Source organism: Pan paniscus, chromosome 3 (genome assembly GCF_029289425.2).
Source record: "Pan paniscus chromosome 3, NHGRI_mPanPan1-v2.0_pri, whole genome shotgun sequence".
NCBI classification, from domain to species: Eukaryota; Metazoa; Chordata; class Mammalia; order Primates; family Hominidae; genus Pan; species Pan paniscus.
The window spans coordinates 98,552,778-98,577,602 of record NC_073252.2 but is presented as its reverse complement, the minus strand read 5'-3'; the positions used below and the strand labels follow the sequence as shown (position 1 = coordinate 98,577,602).

Below are 24,825 nucleotides of genomic sequence, written 5' to 3'. Positions count from 1 at the left end.
TGTAAACAATGTTTAATGAAATAAAAAAATCTTAGGTAACTCAAATATCATCTAGGTATTGCCACCCTTTAATATAAAATATGTTGAGATTGAAGACTTATTCTATGCTCAAAAATCCAATGCCACCAATTTCTGCAAATCCCATGTGGTAGAGGGAGGATTAAGTTCTCACGCTCACTTTTCTTCCCAGCTCCCTGCATCTGTCAAATCTCATATTTCTTTGGATTCTTATGACTTTTTGTTTTAATTCACATTAGCAACAACCAAAATGTAGTTCCCCTTCCTTAATGGATGACAAAAAAATACAGTTAATTAAAATCTTGGTAGGTGATGGGAGGTTTATATCACAGTAATGCAAAGGGTGAGTTTTAGATATTTTTGTTCTTAAAAGTCCTTTGGATGCTTCATTTTTTCTTGACCTTTTTTCTCTTCTCTTACCCATACTCTTGGGGCAAAAAAAAAAAAAAAAAAAAGTATAACAAGTTTTGTTTTATTTTCCGCAGCAGAAAAATTCATTTATCTTCAGCTCTTTCTTTTACTCTCAGTTCTAGACATTCTTTTAAATTTCCAAAATTGCCTCTTGCAAGGGTACACCTGACCATGTGTACTTAGATAATTATCATTTCTGTCCTCATCTGTGTCTTGGACTTTGAGAAGGGATTCTGGAGTGGTTTGTTTTTCTAGTTAAAGTTGGCCAATGTTATACAACAGGGTACTACTTTTAAATAATGAGGCAAGTTTGAGTTGATTGAGAAGCGAAGATATGCTGTTTACTTCTTGATCTCCTTCTTTTTAAATATGAATTTCCTGATTTCTCCCACTGTCAGCAGAGCAGATACTCCCCAACCAGACTTTGAGCATATTCTGGAACTGTGTCTGTTGCCTATTACTAAATACAAAAATATGTTGTAATGTTCAGTGTAGGCTCATTCCTTCTCCAAAGGCTACATCTGTCCCACAACATGCAGAGTTATTTCTAAATGTGTTCGCTTTAATTAACCCACCACAAGTAACTCTTTTGATGGCATCTTAATGACATAGCTCAAAATATTTTTAATTTGGAAACTATACCATATAAAAGCTAGTATAAAAAATCAAAAATCAGACAACCATGAATTCTTCTTTGTTCTTGAATAAATACATGATGGGCTCTTGCTGAGCATGTGGTTCAGAGCAGTTTTTCCACATCCAATGTGGAGAAACTGGGGGAACAGATTTGGAAAAGGAAAAGATATGTTTTTGTCCCAGCACTTAGAACTGGTGTATCCTAGAACCAAAGAGCTATAAATCCTCTACTCTGTAGGTATTTGCTTATTTGTTTTTAATTAAAAAGTATGAGTCATCAATGTTTGAAGAAAGTCTCTGACTATTTGCGGGGAATGAATAAGAAAAGCTGTCAAATTATGGATTTGTCCTGTGATGCTATATGAAGACTTGAGTGAATTTAAATAAACTCTACTTCTACTGCTATACTAATTGAAGATCCACAGAGGAGTGGTCCCCCAACTCTTAAAATATAAATAACTCACTTATATGGAAAAAAGTTGTGAAACAACCCCCGTGTAAAATAATAATTGCATTCATCATTTGAGGAAACAGAAATAAAATGCTACTAAATATTTTGCAATTTCTAAAATTTCATACACTTTTAATCAGAATAGAAGTTATTGATTTTAAAATTAGTAGCATAGATGGGTAAATCATTTTATCCATATATAGACAATATTTAGTGTGAATATGGATTCAAAGATCCCTGGTGTAAACTCTGCAGTTCCCAGTAGCCCAAGGTCTAGAGCATGAGAGCACTTAATGTGGAGCCTACAGAACCATAACAGGTAAAATCTCTTTCTTCCACCACATGAGCCCAATTTGCAAGTTTTCTTTTTTCTATCCTGCAATCTTTTTGTTTTACAACTATAATCACAGTTTCTTAGGAGGAATGGTGAACGGATATTAGAAAAAGAGAATAATAAGTATAATTTATAAATTCTAGAAAAGTGGTCATCAAAGTTGACAAAATTCGGAGAATAAGATTATGAGTTAGGGAGGAGATTAAGTTTTCATTCAAAAGATTTTAGTGTCCTGAACTTACTAAATGGGTTGGAGATGGCCCCATTAACTAGTTAACTGACTGTATAGCGACAGTATTAGCAAGGAACATAACCTAATGGTAGAACTCTAAAATGTACTTTATATCATTGAGTTATAAACATGATAAATTCAAGTGTAACCCAGATGTTAGCTGTACTTCTTAACTTTTTATATGTTTTAATCTCTAGATCTGCACAAAAAGTCTATAAGGTAGATTTCTATGAGATTATAAACTGAGGCTAAAAAGGTTAAGCTATTTGCATATGGTCACATAGCTGATAAGTGATGGGGCCTGGACTCAAATTGGGCAACATGGCCCCCAGACCCCGTTTTCTACTCCCTACACTACACCACCCCTTGCTTTTTTTCTGGTAATAAATTATTTTGATTTATTTAGTGTCTTCTCTTCCATTCACAAAGGACATTGGATATATATATTAAAGAATAATATTCTGGGAAGTATGTTGATAGTTGTATTGGGATCCCTTTATATATGATGTGTTTTTTATCTATTGTTGCTTTCTGAATTTTTTATTCATCTTTAATGTTTTGGTAGTTTGATTGTGATGTGTCTTGGTGAACTCATATTTGGATCGAATTTGATTTAAGACATCTGCACTTCCTGTAACTGAATGTTAAAATTTTCCCCCAGATTAGGGAAGTTTTCAGCCATTACTTCTTTAAATATGCTGTCTCTTTTCTCTTTCTTTTCCTCTTTTGCTTTTCTCTTAAATTCCCATTATGTGTATGTTTGGTCTCTTAATGGTATCCCACAATTGCTACAGGCTGTTTTCATTCTTTTTTCTTTTTGCTCCTCTGATTGGACAATTTCAAATGTTCTATCTTTAAGCTCACTGATTCTTTGAGTCTGATGCTGGAGCTTTCTATTGCATTTTTCAGTTTAGTAATTGTAGTCTTTATCTCAAGGATTTCTATTTGGTTTTCTAAGTTGTTTCTATTTCTTTGTCATACTTCTCATTTTGTTTGTGTATTGTATTGTTTCATTTAATGTTTGTGTATTAATTTCATTAATGTTTTATTCCTATTTTCTTATAGTTCATTGAACTTCTTCAAGAGAATTATTCTGATATTTTTTCTGTCATTTCTTAGATCTCCCTTTAGGGTTACTGTTGGGACTTTAATAGTTTCTTTTGGAGGTGTCATCATTTCCTAAGTCTTTGTAATCCTCGTATCCTTGCATTGGTGTCTGTACATTTGAGGAGACAGCTACTTTTTCTAAATTTCACAGGTGTTCTTTGGAAGGGATAAACTTTCACTATTTAGTCTAGCCTGTGATTCTAGATGAACCAGTTGGTAACAACCCTGGTCAGAGAGAGCCTGCTTTTGAGTTCTCTAGATAGCTGGCCTACTGCCTTTGCTATTAATTTGGGTGAGGCAGCTGGCTGGGCTCTGCTATATGGCAAGACCACTGACTGACCTCTGTTATCAGGCTAAGCTGCTGAATAGGCACTGCAACCACCTGATGTTGGGCCAGGTTACAGGGTCTATTCCTTGGTCAAGTGGTACCACTATTTTATTTTAAGAGTTGGACAGGGTTGCTGAAGGGGCCCTAAGGTTAGGTGGAGTTGCTGATCAGGATGGATGGGACCAACTGCTTTGCTCTGTAGAATTGCACGGTTGAAGTTTGCCTGCCTGCCTATGGGGGGCCTTGAGGCAGGGGGGCTTTAAGGTTTGGCTGAACACTGTTTAAATTCATAGGTATGGCAGATTTAGCCTCTGATCTTTGCTAAAATTTGCTGTGATGGTCATCTCCCTCCCTTGGCAAGAACTGGAGATGGACTTTGAGGTCATGCAGAGAGCTGTTAAATTCCCAAGTGTGGTGCAGCTAGTTCCTCGGCAAAGCAATAGTAATTAAAATAGTATAGTGCTAGCGTAAGAATAGATTCATCAACCTATGGAACAGAATAGAGACATTAGTCTAGGCAAAGATTGTTTTATATTTGATCCCCCACATGCAGGCAACAAAAGCTAAAACAGACAAATGGGATTACATAAAAATAAAAAGCCCTATATATCAAAGGAAACAACAGAATGAAGAGTCAACCTATAGATAGGGAGAAAATATTTGCAAGCCATAGCTATCATAAAAGAGTATCCAGAATATATAAGAAACTCAAACAACTCTATAGAAAGAAAATAATTCCCAATTGGAAATGGGTAAGAGAACTGAAGAGACATTTCTCAGTAAAAACATATAAATGGCCAATAGATATATGAAAAAATGCTCAATGTCACTAATCATTAGGGAAAATGCAAATTAAAATCACAATGAGATACCACCTCATACCTGTTAGAATGGCTACTATAAAAAATATAAAAGAAGATATGTATTAGATAGGATGTAGAGAAAACGGAACCCTAGTACAGTCATGCAGTGTTTAATGATGGGGATACATTCTAAGAAATGTCTTGTTAGGTCATTGTGTGAACATCATAAAGTGCACTTACACAACCTACTACACACCTAGGCCTTATGGTATAACCTCTTGCTCTTAGGCTAAAAACCGATATAACATGTTATTGTATGGAATACAGTAGGCAATTTAAATACAATGGTAAGTATGCATGTATCTAAACATAGAAAAGGCACAGTAAAAACAGTACACCTGTATAGGGCACTTACCGTGAATAGGGCTTACAGTACTGGAAGTTGCCCTGGGTGAGTCAGTGAGTGAGTGGCCAGTGAATATGAAGGTCTAGGAATTTACTGCACAATACTATAGACTGTATAAACACCGTATACTTGGGCTATACCAAGTTTATAAAAAATATTTTTTTTCTATACTAATATATTAAGCTTATCTTATGGTAATGTTTTTACCTTATGACATTTTTAATTTTTTTAACTTTTTGAGTCTTTTGTAATAACACTTAGCTTAAAACACAAACACATTGCACAGCTGTACAAAAATAGTTTCTTTAATATTCTTAATCTATAAGCTTTTTTCTGTTTTTAATCTTTTTTTTTTTTTTTTTTTTTACTTTTTCAAGTTGTAAAAAATTAAGACACAAAAACACGTATTAGCCTAGCCCTACACAGGGCTATGATCATCAATATCACTCTCTTTCACCTCCACATCTTGTCCCACTGGAAGGTCTTCAAGTGCAATAACATTCATGGAGCTATCATCTCCTATAATAATGTCTTCTTCTGAAATACCTAATGAAGGAACTCTCTGAGGCTGCTTTCTAGTTAACCATCTTTTTTTTAAATAAATAGATGTACACTCTAAAATAATGATAATAAAGTAATGCAGTTGTGTTTCAGTATCCAACGAGGTTGGTTCTAGGACACCTGCAGGTACTGAAATCTAGGCATGCTCAAGTCCCACAGTCGGCCTTGTGGAGCCCACAGATATGAAAAGCTGGTCTTCCGTATCCACAGGTTTTGTATCCCAGAAATACCGCATTTGGTTGAATTTGTAGGTGCAGATATAGAGGGTTGACTGTATGGTATATACATAAACCAGTAACATAGTCATTTATTATCATTATCAGATATTATATACTGTACATAATTATATATGCTGTACTTGAATATGACTGGCAGCACAGGTTTTTTAATACTAGCATCACCACAAACATGTCAGTAATGCATTGTACTGCAACATTACAACAGCTATGATGTCATTAGACAACAGGAATTTTTCAGCTCCTTTATCATCTTGCTCTTGCATATGTGGTCTGTCACTGACTGAAATGGTGTTATGTGTCACATGACTCCACACTGCTGGTATGAATCTAAATTACTACCATCATTGTGGAAAACTGTATGGAGGTTCCTCAAAAAATTAAAAATAGAATTACCATAAGATCATATACCCTAATTTGTTACATTTATTTTCATAATGATTAGGAATAGCATAAGGGAAAAATGAACTCTTTAAAGTCATCAGAGTACTAAAGTAGTAGCATGGGAATACTGCAACCACAAACAGCATAATTTCATATTATAGTTCTAAACCTCTAGCCAATGTAGAGAAAGAGAACATGGAAGCTGAGACTAGATCACCTGAATTTGAACAAGGCTCTAACACTTTCTGACTGCATCTTCAAAAGTCAAAATTGGTTACCAGGGCCTCAGTTTCTCCATCTATAAAATGGAGATACAAGTAGTGCCTGTTCAACTGTTTCACAAAATTGTTATTAGAATCAAATAATGTAAATAAAAGTAATTATTGTTATATTCGCTTGTTTTCTTGGAATGCCAGTCATTTAAGTTACATTTTCTGTAACTTAAAACAACTTTTCAAGGCAAAAAAATTCTCTCTGATTTTTTAGAAGATAAAAATAACTTTAAAAATTTTATCCCTTTATAACTAATCTTTCAGTTGATACAAACTAAAGAGTATTTTAAATCAACTAAATAGTTTTTCTTTACATTTAGAGAAAAGAAAAATAAGAGTAGATAATATGAAAAGCAAGACATCTCAGACTCAGTCAAATACCATGTTCTAGCTTCAAGTGCAATACTGTAGACTATTTTTAGAAACTCAGTTTTCACTAATTATAGGCATAACATACACATACTATACTTTAAAAGGGAATTAGCTAGCATATTGAATATGGGCTCTGTTTATTCAGGTAGGAATTAATTTATCTATAAAAAGATTTCATCTTATTATACTTGCTCTTCTATGGTGAAAAGAAAATTCCAAAGCAAAGTATTCCAAATGTCTGTTTCAAATTTTACCTTTAACGTTTTCTCTAGTTCTGGGTAGACCAACACACTAAAGGGAAATACATTTAATCCAGGCAACATCACCAAATTGTAAATGAATTTAGTTATCTTTGTCCCCTAAAATACACAATTCCCTTTTGGGCACAGATTTCTCCCAGGTAAGAAGTTAATAACTCCATAGACCAATTATGTAGAACTCCTGAAATACAAGCTTCCCCTTGATATGTATAAATGCAAGTTATTCTTTATTATTTGTCATGATGGATATTTACATTGTAACTGAACCTTAGATGTAATACAGTTTCATAGTTGAAGAGACATTGCTCAATAGTCACTTTTTATAGATGAAAAAATGGAGGCCCAGCAAGGTAAAGTGGCTCACACAGTTACACAGTTAGCTAATGTCAGAGTTGCCAGGTTTGTAATTTTCTTCCATCATGCCATTTCATGTGTGCAAGTCACTATACTAAACTAATGTGATCTGCTAGTAAAAAGTGTCCAGTGAGACTCTCCTTGTCTCCAAAGAAATGCTCAGGAGAGCCAGTAGTTTAAAAATTAAGATTTTAAGTGGCTACCTTTGAAGTTCAGAGGAAAGCTGTATTAGTCCATTCTATACTGCTATGAAGAAGTACCCAAGACTCAGTAAGTTACAAAGAAAAGAGGTTTAATGGACTCACCGTTCTGCACTGCTGGAAATGCCTCAGGAAACTTACAATCACAGTGGAAGTTGAAGGAGAAGCAAACACATGTCTTACATGATGGCAGGTGGGAGAGCGTGTGTGCAAGTGCACAGGAAATGCCCTTTATAAAACCATCAGATTTCATGAGACTCACTCACTGTCATGAAAACAGCATGGGGAAAACTGTCCCCATGATTCAGCTATCTCCATCTGGTCTCTCCCTTGACACATGGGGATTATGGAGATTACAATTCAAGATGAGATTTGGGTGGGGACACAACTCCTAACTCTATCAAAAGCCGAAGATTTAATTCAGGAGATAATAGGAACTGCATCCTCTCCTACTTTCCCCTCCTCTATTTGGAGCCCAGAGAAGGGACAAAGCAGTGCTGCTCCCCTCAAGACTGAGAGGGCACCCAAAGTGATCCCTTTTCTGAAGTCATGAGATGGATCCAAGAGACTTGATTGCTTTTGTTGCTCCCTACAAGGATGTGCTGAGCTCCAGCATCTTACTTCCTTGGAAGGTAACTTCCTTATAAGGATTTGTTGTTGCTTACAGGGATGTGCTGAGCCCCAGCATCTTGCTTCGTTGGAAGGTAGTTTTTGAGCTGCAGAACCATAGTTCCTTTCTAGATTCAGAGAACTGTATGGAGGAAGAAAGGGATCTCAGGACAAGTGTCTGAGGGCCAAGGAGCATTGCCAAGATATTCCTTTTTCCTCCCACTTCTGCATTTATAAATATTAAATGTAACCTTTGCCTTTTTTACCTCAGGATTTGAAATTCCTCAACCAAACTGGCTATAATATATAAAATGACTCCTTATACTAAAGTCCACAATCTAAAAATATCTCATTACTGTGGAACATGATCTTTGAAGAATTATCCATTTGTGAAGGAAAAATAACTGCATGGCCCCATAATTTTGAACAAGACACCTGGGTGAGTGTAGGCAATTTACCTTGTACACCTCCATCCATTTGTCAGCCAGGACATCTCAGGTTCTTGGGTCCATTTTGCAGATATTGTTGTTTTCTGTTTAACAAACTCACCACTGGAATGCTGTCTTCCTGTTCTCCCCAGAGCGGCCAGGTGGCTGAGACACCTGTCCATCCTCAGAGCCTGCCAGGCTTGGCACTCCCTCCCCACCTCACAGATGGCTGGCAACCTGAGGAGATTCCTCTTTCAGGTGCAGCTTTCTCCCACTTATCTGAATATTTTTCTCTCTGCGAGAGATGAGATTTTCTTACTTATCTTCCAAAGTCATTTCATATAGGAAATTTAAACATTCTCAGAACTGTTGTGCTTGCTACAATACTTTTTAGCTTTAATTGAAAATGTACTTTAAATTTAAAATCTTCTTTTACAAGAGTTGCCCCTAGCTCTGATGTTTTCATTGTAAATGGGATTTCCCTGATTTCCCCTCCCAAAATATTAGGCTTATTAATGTGTAACATTGTCAATGTCCCTTTTTGGACCTCTTATTATTGGCACTATTGGTTTTCCTCTTCTATTTGAATATAAACTTTTTTCTTTCCCTGTTGTGTTCAGTTATCTGGCTTTTCTTGAAAAATTTTCCTCCAAGAAAATAATTTCTGATTATGCCAGACACGTAGAGAGACATGACCTCACTTTGATTTCACTTAATATTGTGTAGAACCAGCTATGTATAGTACTAATTATATAACACCATTTTTATATGGCACAACTACAAGCATAATCTTCTAGTTGTTTCACATGTATTTATAGCTTAAGCATCAGAAAAAAACTTTTAAGTTACTCTAGGAAAAACACACATTTTAAAATTGTGCTTAACATCTGTTGAAATTGATGCTGAATAAATATTTATTGAGGCAAATGACTCTTGGCTAATGAGTTACTTGTACATTTTTATATGATATCATACAATTTTTGGAGGAAGGCAAACAGAAGAAATTATCCAGGCTGCATCATCATATAATAATTTTTTTCTTTCAACTGAAAAAAATTGCTGCATTTAATGTGGTTGGCCATGGATCAAAGTGACCTCTCCCATATCAAAAGAGAAGGATCACCATTAGTGTACAACCGTGTTAATATGAAATTAATAATCAAAAAGAAGTTGGTGCCAGGTCTTTTATGAAGACTATTTGATGCAAATATGGAAACAGTACTTTATTTTATTTGTATCTATTTTTGTATATTTTATTATATTTTTATGTATATATTTTATATATCTTTTTAATATGTGAGAAAGACAGAAATTTTCAACTTACAGTTCATTAATGGTCATTTGCTGCCATAGAAAGTATACAATAAGAATTATAATGTTAGCAATTACTGAAAAATTACAATGAAAAGGGATCCTCCTACCATTTATAAGTCCCAATTTATGCATTGCCATTACATGCAAACTTAAGAAGTATATTTTTGTTCATGATATACTGTGATACACCAGAGAATAAAAATGCACCTGAAAAACTGGCAATTATTTTATTTTAAGATAAAATTTTCAAAAAATTGTAAAAGACTGAGTTGCTGGGAATAAATACAAGGTAGCAATGCATGAAGACCATATAAATTTGTAGAAATAATACATTGTAAGTTGTTAAGAATTAAAATTGTTTTAATATCAATTCCATAAATTAGTTGGTCTAGGTTATGACATTATTACCTAATAATAGGACATTTGACATTTATAAGACCACCTGGTAATTAGCATTTTGCATGTAACGTAATTATATATTTTTGAAGAAATCATTTTCTTCATTTTCTTTAAGAGTTTAAACCTTCCTTCCAAAATTTTGTTTATGGAGCAAACTGGCAAGTAAATATTTTCTCAGAGATAATTCAGAGGGCAAGTGCATTCCATATACCCAAGTAGTATAATTAGAAACAAAAACAGATTTTTGTATATCATGTAATCAAGAGTACTGAAATAGAAATAAAAGAAACTTTTTTACTAATTGGTGCTATGATCTTCTGAAACTACCCTAAACTCATAACTTTTCTAAGCTAGAAAATGCAAAGATTATATTTCATTAGGATACCAAAAAATTTATTTCCCGATCTCAAATCATCCTAGAATTTTAAGTTACTGTCTTCAATGTTTATGTTGATCTAGAAGAAGCCAGATATACTTTCTTTAGTAGTGGATTTCTACTGGACTTTAGGTGTAGACTTAGTAAAGGAGAGGTGATCCACCATCCCAAAGAGGAAAGATAGCTGGAGAGAGCACTACTCATTATAAGAATGGATACAAACTCTAACTTTAGCCAGTCATGGGGCACACCTGTAATCCTAGCTACTCAGGAGGCATAGGTGGGATGATATCTTGAGCGCAGGAGTTCAAGGCCAGTCTGAGAAAAATAGCAAGACCCTATCCCTTTAAACAAAAACCTTTTAGTGACTATTTGACAATTATCTAAAAATATAATTACAAAGATTAGACATGTTTTGTAATTACAAAGAGTAGATGACTTTATCCTTTGAAAACAGAAGAAAATATATTTAGTTTCCAACTATAAGCTGAATTCTCAAAGATAAAAAACAAAGCAAGTTCACATGAAAGACCCTATATGTGCACATTTGGGAATTATTTGGGAATTTCCTGTATTGTACTTCAGATAATACAGAACTATTTCAGAATCTATGGAAAGACCTTAGCAAAAATCTATCATAGAATTTTTATAATTAGAATAGTTATTTTCTTAATATTCAGATAACGCTTCATCCTTTGTAGTACAGGAAACTCGTATCACAGTATCCCTTGAGCTCTCTAAGTCTGGATATATGGGGACAGGGTAGAATCAGGACAAAATACCATCTGTTTCTCTTACAACATCCCAAGAGCAGCGCTATCTGCTTTGGCACAAGTAAAGTCATGAGGCTCAATTTGCCTTGTTAAATTTATCTTTAATCATTTTGACATACAGAGGAAAAAAATAGTATCTCACCATGTCCTGTGAAAAGAAGATACTTTAGAATAAGCTATTCCTCTCAATAGTTTATTACAAAATCAAATAAGACCTAGAAGGAATTTACGGATAATACAGTAAAAGCATAACTGGTGTTACTTGCATCATGGTCTACAAAACCTTCAACCATGGTAGTTAGAGGAAATAATTCTTTTCCACCACATGGTAAGACAAAGTTTCCAGTTGCAAAATTTTTCTAAATGAAAAAACTTTTTTTTTGCATTTTTCAGATCTAAATAGTGTTATCCAGTGGGAAATTTCCTTTGAAGCTTGAAGTCTAATATGGAAACATTTTATGTGTTCGTATGTATACATATACATGTATATATGTGGCACTTGAAATGTTTGTTTTTTTTTAAGAAAAAATAGTGAACTATTTTGTCTATTTCCTCATTGTAGTTACATAAGAGCAAAACATGTGTGTGTCTAGTCACTATCACACCCTGTCAAAAGCGGAGAGCAGGTGGAGCTGAGGTATGTAGCTTTGCCTAACACTACCTTCTTATGGCCAGATGTGTGATGGTTAAGAATATATTATCTGAAGTCAAGGCTGTCTGAATTTAAATACCAACTATATCACTTAACAGTGCATAGTGTTGGCAAACTGTTAACCCTTTTTGAGCCTCAGTGTGCTTATCCATAAAATGATGATCATAAGAATATGAGCCTCTTTGTGTCTTTAAATTAGATAACCCACAGAAAGTATTTACATTGAGCCTGGAATATGGCACACTCAGTACTTTTAGGAGTTGTCAGCCCTTGCCAAAAGAGGGCATGCTGTTTGTTAAACAACCCAAAGAACTAATAATAGAGATGTTAAAGAGTACTAATTAATTAAAGTTTGACTCAGGGGAAATCAGGGGCCAAATATGTTTAAGGATGTTGAGGAGGAAAAGCCTTACAGTACATCTCAATCTTACTGCACCAGTGGTTAGAAATTCACTTAACTATAGTTTTCATAAAGTCATTTTTTGGATGTGAACTCATTGATGTCACATGATGACTTCAAAAGGGCAGAGGACATTAATAAATATAAAAATGAGGGCTTGCAGCTTGATCTAACTGGTGTCTTCTCATTCTCTGTGCCAGGCATTTTCCCTTTGTCTTTCCTAGGGTGGAATTTCTGTTTGGTCACTTTCCATGGCTCTCTAGTGACTTGATAAAATCTTAAATCTTGGTTTGGGTGTTCATGGTCCTCTACAGTTCGCCTCCAGTATTTTCCCAGATCATGCACACTATGTTCCTTCATAGCACACTGCAATCCAGCTAGACAGAACTGTTTGCAGTACTCTGAAATACCTTTCACTTCTCCACTCCAGAGCTCTGCTCATGCCCTTTCCTCTCCCTGTATGGATATATAATTACTCTTCCAGCCCTAGCTCCTAGCATGAAGTATTCATTATTCATGCCAGCACAGTAGTCTTATTTTATCTTATAAAGTCTTGTCCAATTTGTTTGTCCAGCAGCTTTCAAATTTTTAACTAGAATCACATTAAGAAATGTATTTTGCATTGGCACACATTTCATGCAGACTTACACACAACACACACACACACACCTATACCAAAGCTTCATGAAACAATACTTACCCTATTATTTGCAATACCACTCTCATATTGTTTCTTTTCTTTACCAACTCGGAAAAAGCTCTGACTGTAATCTACTACAGAGATTTAATTATTCTTTAATTGTATCACAACCTGCAGTATGAAAAACACTGGTTTATACAACCCATATATGATATACATTATTATTTATTGTGCATAGGCATTATATTTCCTATCAGACTGAAAGTAATGTTTGATATCATGTGATAAATCATAGAGTCTTTTATTGTATCTAATCATGATTTTTACATAAGTAGTTGCTCAATAAATATTGAGGGAGAAAACGAGAGAAGGAAAGGAAGGGAAAGAAGGAAGGAGGAAGGAAGAGAAAGAAGGAAAGAGGGAGGAAAGAAGGAAGGGAAGAAGGAAGGAAGGAAGAAAGGAAGGAAGGAAGGAAGGAAGGAAAACATCTCTAAAGATGTTGATTATGCTCAGAAATTAAGAATGTTACTATTTAGGAAGTCCATAGGTGAGGATCATTCAGGCTATTTATAGGTGAATTTTCCTGTCTAAGTGGTATTTATTTTGTAATTTCTTCAACCTCAATATGAAATTTAAAATTAGTGTTACATCATAGAAGTTAAGACTAAAACAAAAATAGCCAGAACAAAATGATTAATGGAGAAAAGATAAGCTTCTAGAGGCTGCATTCCTGCTCCCTGCTGAATATTGTGGGGTAGGGAGGTAAGACCAAGGGTGTGAAGTGCATCTCCAGAGGTGAAAAAAGCTTTTGACTTGATTTCCATAAAGCCTGTGAAAATGCAGTTCTATCATTTCTGTATGTGCTGAACACTTTTCTCTATGTGCTGAATACATCAAGCAATTTCTATGTGCTATCTATAAACAGTGCTAAGAACTAACACTTCCAAGCATCTCAAGACTATAAAATTATACAGCACGTATTCTCTATGTCATGACATTTGAGATATTAGTTTCATTGACATGCTAGATTATTGGTTTTTCTCAGATTCAAAAGGAACATTTCAAATGTAATTTAAATTTGAGAAGTCATACTATTGACATACATTTACTATAATAACATACCCAGTTTGACTGGGATTTGAATATGCCTGTATTATTCAAAGTCCATCCTCTTAACTAACATGGTATATATACTCTATCCAGACCAAGTAACAACAAAAAACAATGCTTTCCATAGACGTGAATATTTTTTTCCAAATTCTCGTATACACTTGCTCGCTGTATTTTGATTTTTAACATAAAACTGTATTTCCAGAGATGAAAACAACAAAATACAGGACTAAAAATATTTTATAAATGCTAATAAATTACAATAATTTTATGTGAAGTAAATCTTTTCATAGAACACTGAGTTAAATCTTACATACTTCACTTTGAAAAATAATAATGAAATGATGATTTTGCCAACTCTGGTTGTTACAGAAGACTGATTTCATCATTTGTTTCAATAGAAGTTTTAAGAATCCTTATTTAAAAGAAATATATAATATGGATCAAAATGTATTGCCTTCATTTCTGTGCCTTTGCCTGCCCAATTAATCTTAAAATTTAGGGAAATAAACAATTAAAAAATGTGGATTTATGGTGGTCCTATTACTTTTAAGTATGTTGCAGTTGTTGAATTTCATTAAAGATTATTGTCTTTCTTTGGAACTTATCTTTGTGTGTATATATGTGTGTGTATATATACACATATATGTATATGTATATATGTATACTCTTGTCTTTATTAATTATGTTTTATATTTTATACTTTATATAGTACACATTTATATAGAGTGCTTTATATCAAGAAGACATATACTAATTTTGACATTTTACTACTTAATAACTTTAATGTGATGTAAAAATATTTAGTGAAACATCTACTGCCCAGAGAGTGCCCATTTAAGCATTTCATCTGGCAAGGTTAGTTTAGTTGGATTAAAAATATTATCAAATTTCAGATTTATACATTTATTCCTCATTAGTTTTCTTAGAAATTATATTGCTCTGAAACCACAAACTGCTCCTACCAGCCATCTTGAAAATTCATGCCATTGGGGAGAAGTAGATGCAGTTAATGAATAAATGCTGAGCTAAGGATAAATTGATTACAACTGGAAAATTGGTTGCAAATTCACATTCTACTGACCAGTACACTTGTTTAAATATACTAGTCTATTAATTGGCAAGCTATATGTAAATGTTAATGCAACTACTTTACTTTTTTCAGGTGTTTTACAGGAAGCTAATAATTCACTTGTTGTTACTACAACAAAACCATCTATAACAACACCAAACACAGAATCATTACAGAAAAATGTTGTCACACCAACAACTGGAACAACTCCTAAAGGTAGGATTAACTGTTAGTAAATTTAGTTTAACTTTAACAAATAAAATTAGTAGTATGTATATACATCAGTATGAAAAAATAATTCGGGATCTTATATCTGATTGTTATAAAGGTCAGTGCTATTTCACGATTTTGAAATTATGTGTTATTTGGGGTTCCATACAAAACCCTGAGATCTCAGTGGGCTGCTTTGTTGATATTCTTTGGGATCACAACCTGTTTGAGAATGATTCTATTGTGAATGTTACATAAACAAAGTTTATTTTTAGAGAAAAAAGAAATTGCCATGTCCTAAGTCATAAAATATCTTTCTAAATATTCCAGTTCTCCACCTAAGCAGCACAGCCAGCATGGTGAAACTGTATTAATTACAGATTGGTTTTGTTGGTTGCATTCTGTTGATAATAGATTTAATTTGTAGGTTTCAGTAGCAATGTAATCATTATTGTTGCTGGACTGAGTGACAACTATATCTAGCTAGGTATTAAAGGAGATTACTTTACCATCCACAAAAATGTTAAAAGCCATTAGAATACTTCCATTAAAAAAAAACAAGAGATTATCAATGCAATGCATACTGCATCTGCCCATCTTGCAACACACAAAAAATAAGGCATATCACACAGGTCCTGTAATCAATGGAAAAGAAAAACAGATTTGTGGATTGTCTATGGACAAAAACTCTGGTTAGAATGCTAAGGTCATAGAAAGACCCCAGAAAATCATATATCTTGATGAATGGATAACTGAAATTCCTATGCTGTCTTTTTTACCTCTTTCTATTCCCCCCTTAATTTTCAGTCTAAGACTAGGGTCAAACATATGCAGAAGACCAATGAAAGCTAGTTCGCTGGGCTTGAATAGGGTGGTGATTCTCAGAGACAAAGAGTACTATGATCATAGTCCATTATTTCTGCATTGTTTGATTATAAGATGAAACCAAACCATTTTTAGCAACTTTACTACTTGGGGCCCTCAATAGCAGAACACTGAAGCATCCTTCTTTGAAGCAAGTGCATAGAATACTTGAGGTTACATACATACACCCACACCCACACACACACACTCCTTTTTTGGGACACTTTCACTGATTTATATTACCCATTTAATATAAACTACACTGTTGTCTGTGTCCTTCAGTAGTTATGCACTTGAGTGTTAAATTATTCATATACAATTATAAAGAATGTAATGGGTCAGAGAAGTTTTACTTTTTATCAATTTTTATTATAAAAATAGACAGCTATATCCGAAAGTAGAGAATACTGTAATTAATCTCCATATGTCCATCTCCCCAAATCACTCTTTATCTAGATTTTATCACATTTGCTTCATTTTTCTTTTTATTTCCCCTTCCTGCCTTCTTTCTGTTTCATTCTCTCTCTTAATTTGGTTGTCAAGGTACTTTGAAGGGAGCCCAGACTTCATGCCAGTTTACTTCTATACATTAAATATGCATCTCAAAAAATATAGACAATCACAAAGCTACAATGCCATCATCAAATCCTCCAAATAAATAACAATACTTTAGTATCATCTGATATTTATTTTGAGAATTTTAAGGGTTAAAATCTCGAAACATAAATCTAGCAGTGGGAGGGAAATAAAAGGAAGGAGGTTAGTCTATTCTAGGGTCTCTAATGAGAGCTACTGAGAGAGCGAGGTGGAAGAGAGATAAAGCAGGAAAGGCAGGCTCTCAGGTCCCCAGCTGCTTGGATCCAGAGTGGGAAACAGAAAGTCTGGCACAGTGGTAGGGCTGAGAAAGCCGTTAGGCAAATTGGGGTCCGTGGTGCTTATGGCAGAATGAGGGAACAACATTGGAGAAAGACAACAGAGAAAATAACTCCTTTTTTTCTGGCTTACTTGATCACCACTGTGTATTAAGGGTTAGATGAGTCAGACTAAGTACACTTAATATGCCCATCTTCCAAAGAGCAACACAATTAGTATACAGTAATAAAGGAGATGGAGAATTTATCTTAAGAATTATCATGTTCTAGGGATTGTGTATCAGTAAATTTGACTTACTAATTTCAGGACTGTGAGGGGCTTAAATTTGGAGGAGTTTTACACATTGTCCCATTCTCCAAAATAATAATTTTTAAAATTACTCAATAATACAAAAAAAAAAGGTATCTGTAGCGAAGAAGTCCCTTATTCCCTCTTTCTCATGTCCAGTATGGTCCTCTTAGCCACGATGAAAGTATTTACCAAAAAAACACAACATGGAAAGGCATCTTTATTTTCATTTTAAGGCTTCCTAATCAGAATTCTTTTGTTTAAAGGTCAAAAGATCATTGGTCTAGTAGTGCTTATGTCTTTCTAAATCACATACAATTTATTTTTCTTGCCAATGGCAGAAATTCCATCATCAAAAAAGTGGAAAATGTGCAACTGAGATGAGAATTCTTCTTGCAGCAACATAATCACTGAAGTGGCAGACGTGATTGATAGAGCTTCGCCTGGAGCAGGGCTTGCTCTCAGAGATTCACCCAATTAGAGAAATGGGACTTGACCTCTTCCTAGATGTACATCAAGTGCAATGCACATTTTGTGCAAAGGCCAAAAGGCTGGAGTTAAAAATCAACATTTGACAGATGTTGAATATCCCTATCATAAAATGAACTTCTAGGATAAAAAAGAAACTTGAAATTTAATTTTTTTAAGTTAAAAAGTTGATTATTATTCAGCTTCATTTTAAAAACATTGAATAGTCTAGTATTTTTCAATACTAGAGTTGAATTATAATGCAGGAATAAAAGTTTCTCAACAGTGATACTAACAGTTTCTGATAATAAAATATTTAGTACCAGAAATTTCAGCTGAAGTCAGTAAAGGAGCCTGATGCTTTTGGCCACGTATCTCACACAGGGTGCTAAATATGGTGATGTTTCCATTGTACATCCTCTATGTAGAAACTAACTAGATACAACTATAAACAACAAAATTTTAAAAACATTCTTGGAAATTTCTTGTATGATTAGTCAGAAAAAAATGAGTTTGGGTACCTCATTTTTCTCTGTAGTCTTTCTCCTTTTATTCATTGTCTTTCTGTTCCCTGTTATATTTGAATAGAAAATGAAGTGCCTGGGATATCTTTGTACATGATTTTTTGGTTTCTCCTTTTCATAGAATTTTGAAGTGACAAAGTTGATATTTTGCTTTTACTTTATCATCACAAAATATGAAATGTTTACAAATTAGACATTTCTTTGAAACAGTTGTAGCCTAAATAGAATTCAACATGTTTCTCAAAGATTGTTTTGGAAAATGGCATGAATGAATGCTAGTTTAAGAAACAATTTTGCAGAGAATAAGATTATGATATCTTAATGATTTAATCTATTATAAACATTTATTGACTCAAAATAATATAATATCTTTAAAAATAAATAGCTTTTTGCCCTAATCACACAATATACCCATGCAACAAACCTGCAAATAAAATTGTTAAAAAAGGAAGGAACAAAGAAGAGGGGCCGGGTGCTGTGGCTCACACCTGTAATCTCAGCACTTTGGGTGGTTGAAATTGGGGGATCACTTGAGGCCAGAAGTCTGATTCTGCAGTGAGGTATGCTCATACCACTGGACTCCAGACTGGGTGACAGAGCAAGACCTTGTCAAGCAAGAAGGAGAGAAGAAAAAGGGGAAGGAAAGAAGGAAGGAAGAAAGGAAGGAAGGAAAGAAGGAAGGAAGGAAGGAAGGAAGGAAGGAAGGGAAGGAGGGAGGGAGGGAGGGAGAAAGGAAGGAAGGAAGAAAGAAGGAAGGGAGGGAGGGAGGGAGGGAGGGAGAAAGACCATTACAGAGAGTTGGAGAGTAGGTATCAAACTGATGAGTCATGTTGACTACTTAGGGCAGATTTGCCCCTTGGTTGATTTTCATATGTTGTATGAGTGCTTCCTTAGTTGAAAGAACATTGACTAAATGCCTAGTGTATGCCAGGAATAATTCTTGATACTAAGATTAAAAATGTGACTAGAGGCTGGGCACGGTGGCTCACGCCTGTAATCCCAGCATTTTGGGAGGCCGAGGTGGGAGGATCATGAGATCGAGACCATCCTGGCTAACACGGTGAAACCCCGTCTCTACCAACAAAAAATACAAAAAAATTAGCCGGGCGTGGTGGCGGGCGCCTGTAGTCCCATCTACTCGGGAGGCTGAGGCAGGAGAATGGCGTGAACCCAGGAGGCAGAGCTTGCAGTGAGCCGAGATCGCGCCACTGCACTCCAGCCTGGGCGACAGAGCGAGACTCTATCTCCAAAAAAAAAAAAAAAAAAAAAAAAAAAATGACTAGAATTGGATACTGCCCTCAAGAGCAAAGAAGGGCACACAAATTAATAGGGAAGTTTTCAAGTTCCTTCATGACGTATGTTCATTTAGAAGTTTCACTGCCATAACTACATCAATAAAATGAAATGTAATTCTAGAAAAAAAAAGGCATGATACTCCTAGGTCCTATTGACCATGTCACTTTTCTCACAGGGAAAAATAAAATGATTTTAAACATTAGAATTTAGAATTTTGTAACAATTTTTTGCATGTTTAAAGATACCTAAGTAACAGTCTTCAGTGGAAACTTGTTTTGGGGACTTATTATGAAAAATGTGTGTGTGTGTGTGTGTGTGTGTAGGCCACCCAAATATTTAATACACATATATTTAATATACATATATTCTTTAGACAAAACGAACTGGAAAATGGGAAAAATTAAAGATAGACAAAGGAGAATGCCAGTCCACCTACAGATTTAACTTACTTTATTTATTGACAGATAACATGAGATTATGATTAATAATAATTTAATCTATTTTATCAAACTAGGAACAATCACCAATGAATTATTTAAGATGTCTCTGATGTCAACAGCTACTTTTTTAACAAGTAAAGATGAAGGTGAGTAATGATTCATTTTTCTACAATTTTAAAAAATATATAATTCACATAACATAATAGTCACCCTTTTAAAGTGTACAATTCAGAAGTTTTCAGTATTTTAACAAGATTTTACAGCCACCACCACTATTAATTTCAGCACATTTTAATCTCCCCAAGAGGAAACCCTGTATTAATTACCAATCACTTCCCATATCCCCCTCCCAGCCTCTGGTAACCACTAACCTCCTTTATAGATTTGCCTGTTCTGGACATTTCATATAAATGGAATCATACAATATATGACCTTTTGTGTCTGGATTCTCTCACTTAGCATAATGTTTTCAAGTTCATCCATGTTGTAACATGTATCTGTAGTTCATTCTTTTTTATTACTAAATAATATTGCATTGTATGGATATACCACATTTTGTTTATCTGTTTATTAATTGATGAACATCTGCATTGTTTCTACTTGCTAATGATTATAAATAATGCTGCTATGAACATTTATGTGCAAGTTTTTGTCTGCCTACGTTTTTCATTTCTCTTAAGTATATGTCTTGAGGTTGAATTGCTAAGTCACAGGTTAACTCTATGTTTAACATTTTAAGGAACTGATTTCCAAAGCAGCTGTACTATATTACATTTCCACCAGCAACGTATGAGAGTTCCAATATCTCTATATTCTAGCTAACACTTGTCTGTCTTAATTATAATTATCTCAGTGGGTGTGAACTGGTATCTCATTGTGACTCTGAGTTATATTTCTCTAATGATTAATGATGTTGAACATATTTCATGTGTTTGGTAGCCATTTGTATATTGTCCTTGGAAAAATGTCCGCTCAAATTCTTTGTCTATCTTTTTAAAAATTTGGCTATTTGTCCTCTTATTGTCGAGTTGCAAGAGTTCTGTATACATTCAAAACTAGAAGTTTACAAGATAGATAATTTGCAAATATTTTTCCCATTCTATAGGTTATCTTTTAATTTTGTTGATAGTATCTTTTGAAGCCTGAAGATTCAGAAAGCTGCAGTGGACCCGACCACCAGTGACCATGACCTTTATTTGGTGCAAGTTTGGCTTTGGGAAGTGCTTTGGAGCTTTTTCTCACTCCAACCACTGAGCTAGTTGTTGCCAGTTGTCACTTTTTGTCGCACATCACAATCAGATCAAGAAATGGTTTGTGGTGTAGAATAAGAGAAGATGACACTTCAAAACGAGGATTTTTAAATTTTCGCTCAGCTCATGAGGCACCCACTTAGCGAGTTTTTCCAGCTTTCCAATTTGCTTCAAATGCTAAAGGGCTGTAGAATCGTCAAGGTTTGAGTTCTTTGGCAACTTCTCATGTAGTTGTTAGAGAAACAGCTTCAATGATTGCTCTCAATTGGTCATTGTGGACTTCCGATGTCTGGCCACTATGCTCCTCATCTACAAGGATCTCTTTTCCTTTGCAAAACTTCTTGAACTTCTTGAATGCACTGTATGTTCGTTAGCAATTCCTGAGACAAATGCTTTGTTTATATTGTGAGTTGTCTGCGCTTCTTTAACGACCCATTTTGAACTCAAATAAGAAAATCGCTTGGATTTGTTTTTGTCTAACATCATTTCCATAGTCTAAAATAAACATAAACAGCAAGTGATGTCATCAGCAAAAAACAAAACAAAACAAAAAAAAAACTAACACGAAACAGGAAATGCCCATTGGAATTATATATAACATGGACGGGTGCAGTGGCTCACACCTGTAATCCCAACACTTTGGGAGGCCGAGAAGTGTGGATCACTTGAGGTCAGGAGTTCAAGACCAGCCTAACCAACATGGTGAAACCCTGAGTATGTGTATGTCTCTACTAAAAATACAAAAATTTACTGGGCGTGGTGGCACGCATCTGTAATCCCAGCTACCCGGGAGGCTGAGGCAGGAGAATCGCTTGGACCCAGGAGGTGGAGGTTGCAGTGAGCCGAGATTGGGCCGCTGCATTCCAGCCTGGGCGACAGAATGAGACTCCACCTCAAAAAAAAAAAAAAAAAAAAAATATATATATATATTATATATATATACTTCTAGATATATATATTTATAGAATATATATCTAGAAGTTTATTTTATGATAGGGATATCTATCTATAAAACATAACCACATTTATTTAAGAATGTATGCCAGTATCAAATGGTATATTCCAACAATGCAAAAGCTGCAATTACATTTGCATCCACCTAATATGAGTTTTTTCTGGACTCCCGAATCTACTCCACTTATACCTATATGCCTATTGTTATGTCAGAATCATATACTCTTGATTACTATTACTTCGTATTAAGTTTTGAAAACAGGAAATGTGAGTCCTCCAACTTTTTCTTTTTTATCCAAGATTGTTTTGGCTGTTCAACTTTATCACGCCAATTTTATCACACTAATTTTAATGTGAATTTTGAGATCAACTTGTCAATTTCTGCAAAGCCAGCTAGGATTGTGATAGGGATTGCATTAAATCTGTAGATCAATTTGAGGAGTATTGCCATCTTAACAATCAGGGCTTTCAATTCATGAGCATAAGATGTCTTTCCGTTTATCAATGTCTTCTTCAATTTATTTTGATGATGTTTGTAGTTTCCAAGTGTGGAAGGCTTAAACTTATTTTTGTAAAATTTATTCCTAATATTTTATTCATTTTAAATAAAATTATTTTGTAATAAAATAATTTTTTATTTCAATTTTGGATTATTCATTGCTACTATATAGAAATATAATTTATTTTTATATGTTAGTATTATATCCTTCCACTCTATTGAACTAACTTATTAACTGTAATTTGTGTGTGTGTATATGTGTATGTGTATTCCTTAGAATTTTCTATGTTCAAGATTATGTTATCTGCAAATATAGTTTTACTTCTTTCTTTCCAGTGTGGATGACTTTCTTTTATTTATAATTTTATTTTATTTATTTTATTGCTTAACTGCCCTGGCTAGCACCTTCAATACAAGGTTGAGTAGAAGTTGTGGGAGGGGACATCCTTGTCTTGTTTCTAACTCTCAGGAAAAACTGTCAGTTTTTCACCAGTAAGTATGATGTTAATTATGAGTTTTTAATAAATGACCTTTATCAGAATGAGGAAGTTCTCTTTTATTACTAGTTTGTTGAGTGTGTTTATTATGCAAGGGTATTGGATTTTTAAAAATGCCTTGTCTTATTATATTGAGATTATCATGTTTTAAAAAAATTCCTTATTTTGTTAATGTGGCATATGATATTGATTTCTATATGTTGAGTCAACCTTGAATTCCTAGGCTAAATCCAACTTGGTCATGGGATATAATTCTTTTCACATGGTGTTAAACTTTATTTATATTATTTTGTTAAGAATTTTTATGTCTATATTCATGATATATATGTTTGTAGTTTTCTTGTGATGTATTTGTCTAGTTTTGAAATCAAAATAATACTAGCCTCATAGAATAAGTTGGGAAGTGTTCCCTTCTCTACTAATTTTTGAAAGAGTTTATGAGGATTGGTGGTAATTGCTCTTTAAATATTTGGTAGAATTTTCCAGGGAAGACCCTGGTGCTGAGCTTTCTTTATGAAATTTTTTTAAAATACTAACAATTTCTTTACTTATTATAAATCTATTAGATTGTCTATTTCTTCTTGCCTCAGTTTTTGTAGTTCGTGATTTCCTAGGAATTAGCCCATTTAATCTAGACTATCTAATTTGTTGGCATATAGTTGTTCACAGCATTGCCTTATAATCCTTCTAATTTCTGTAAGGTTGGTAATAATGAATCCTCTTTCATTCATAATTTTGATAACTTGACTCCTCTCTCTTATTTCTTTATCAGCATAGCCAAAAGTGTCTCAATTTTATATATCTTTTCAAAGAACAAACTTTTGTGTTTTTTTCTGTGTTGTGTTTCTATTCTCTATTTTATTTCATTCTTCTCTAATCCTTAGTGTTTCTTTCCCACGGCTTCGTATGGGTTTAGTTTGCTCTTCTTTTTCTAGTTTCTCAAATTGGCCAGCGAGGATTTTGATTGAGATTATTCTTCTTGTTAATATGTGTTAACACCTATAAATTTCCTTCTTTCCATTGCTTTCTCTGCATTCCGTAAATTTTGGTATATTATGTTTTCATATTCATTTACTGCAAAGTACTTTCTAATATTTTTTATGATTTATTCCTTGACCCCTCTATGTGTTCATGTGTTCTCATCATTTAGCTCCCACTTATAAGTGAGAACATGCAATATTTTATTTTCTTTTCCTGTGTTAGTTTGTTAAGGATAATGTCCTCCAGCTTCATCCATATTCCTGCAGAGGACATGATCTCATTCTTTTTTATAGCTGCATGGTATTTCATGGTGTATATGTACCATATATTGTTTATCCAATTTGTCATTGATGGGTCATTTAGGTTGATTGCATGCCTTTACTCTTCTGAATAGTGCTGCAACGAACATATGTGTGCTTCATAATAGAATGGTTTCTATTCATTTGGTTATATACCAAGTAATGGGATTGTTAGGTTGAGTGGTATTTCTGTTTTTAGGTCTTAAAGAAATTGCCATACTGTCTTCCACAATGTTTGAACTAA

General features: G+C 34.2%; 1 protein-coding gene across 2 annotated transcripts in view; it reads left to right on the top strand.

Annotated features, from left to right (window-relative positions):
- EMCN (endomucin) overlaps positions 1–24,825 on the top strand; it is a 128,508-nt gene that overhangs the window by 22,905 nt on the left and 80,778 nt on the right. For both annotated transcript variants that reach the window (XM_003829944.5, XM_003829945.4), the window contains exons 2-3: positions 15,232–15,354; positions 20,176–20,247. In XM_003829944.5, coding sequence (XP_003829992.3) covers positions 15,232–15,354; positions 20,176–20,247 — 195 coding nt within the window. The remainder of the gene's footprint in view (positions 1–15,231; positions 15,355–20,175; positions 20,248–24,825) is intronic.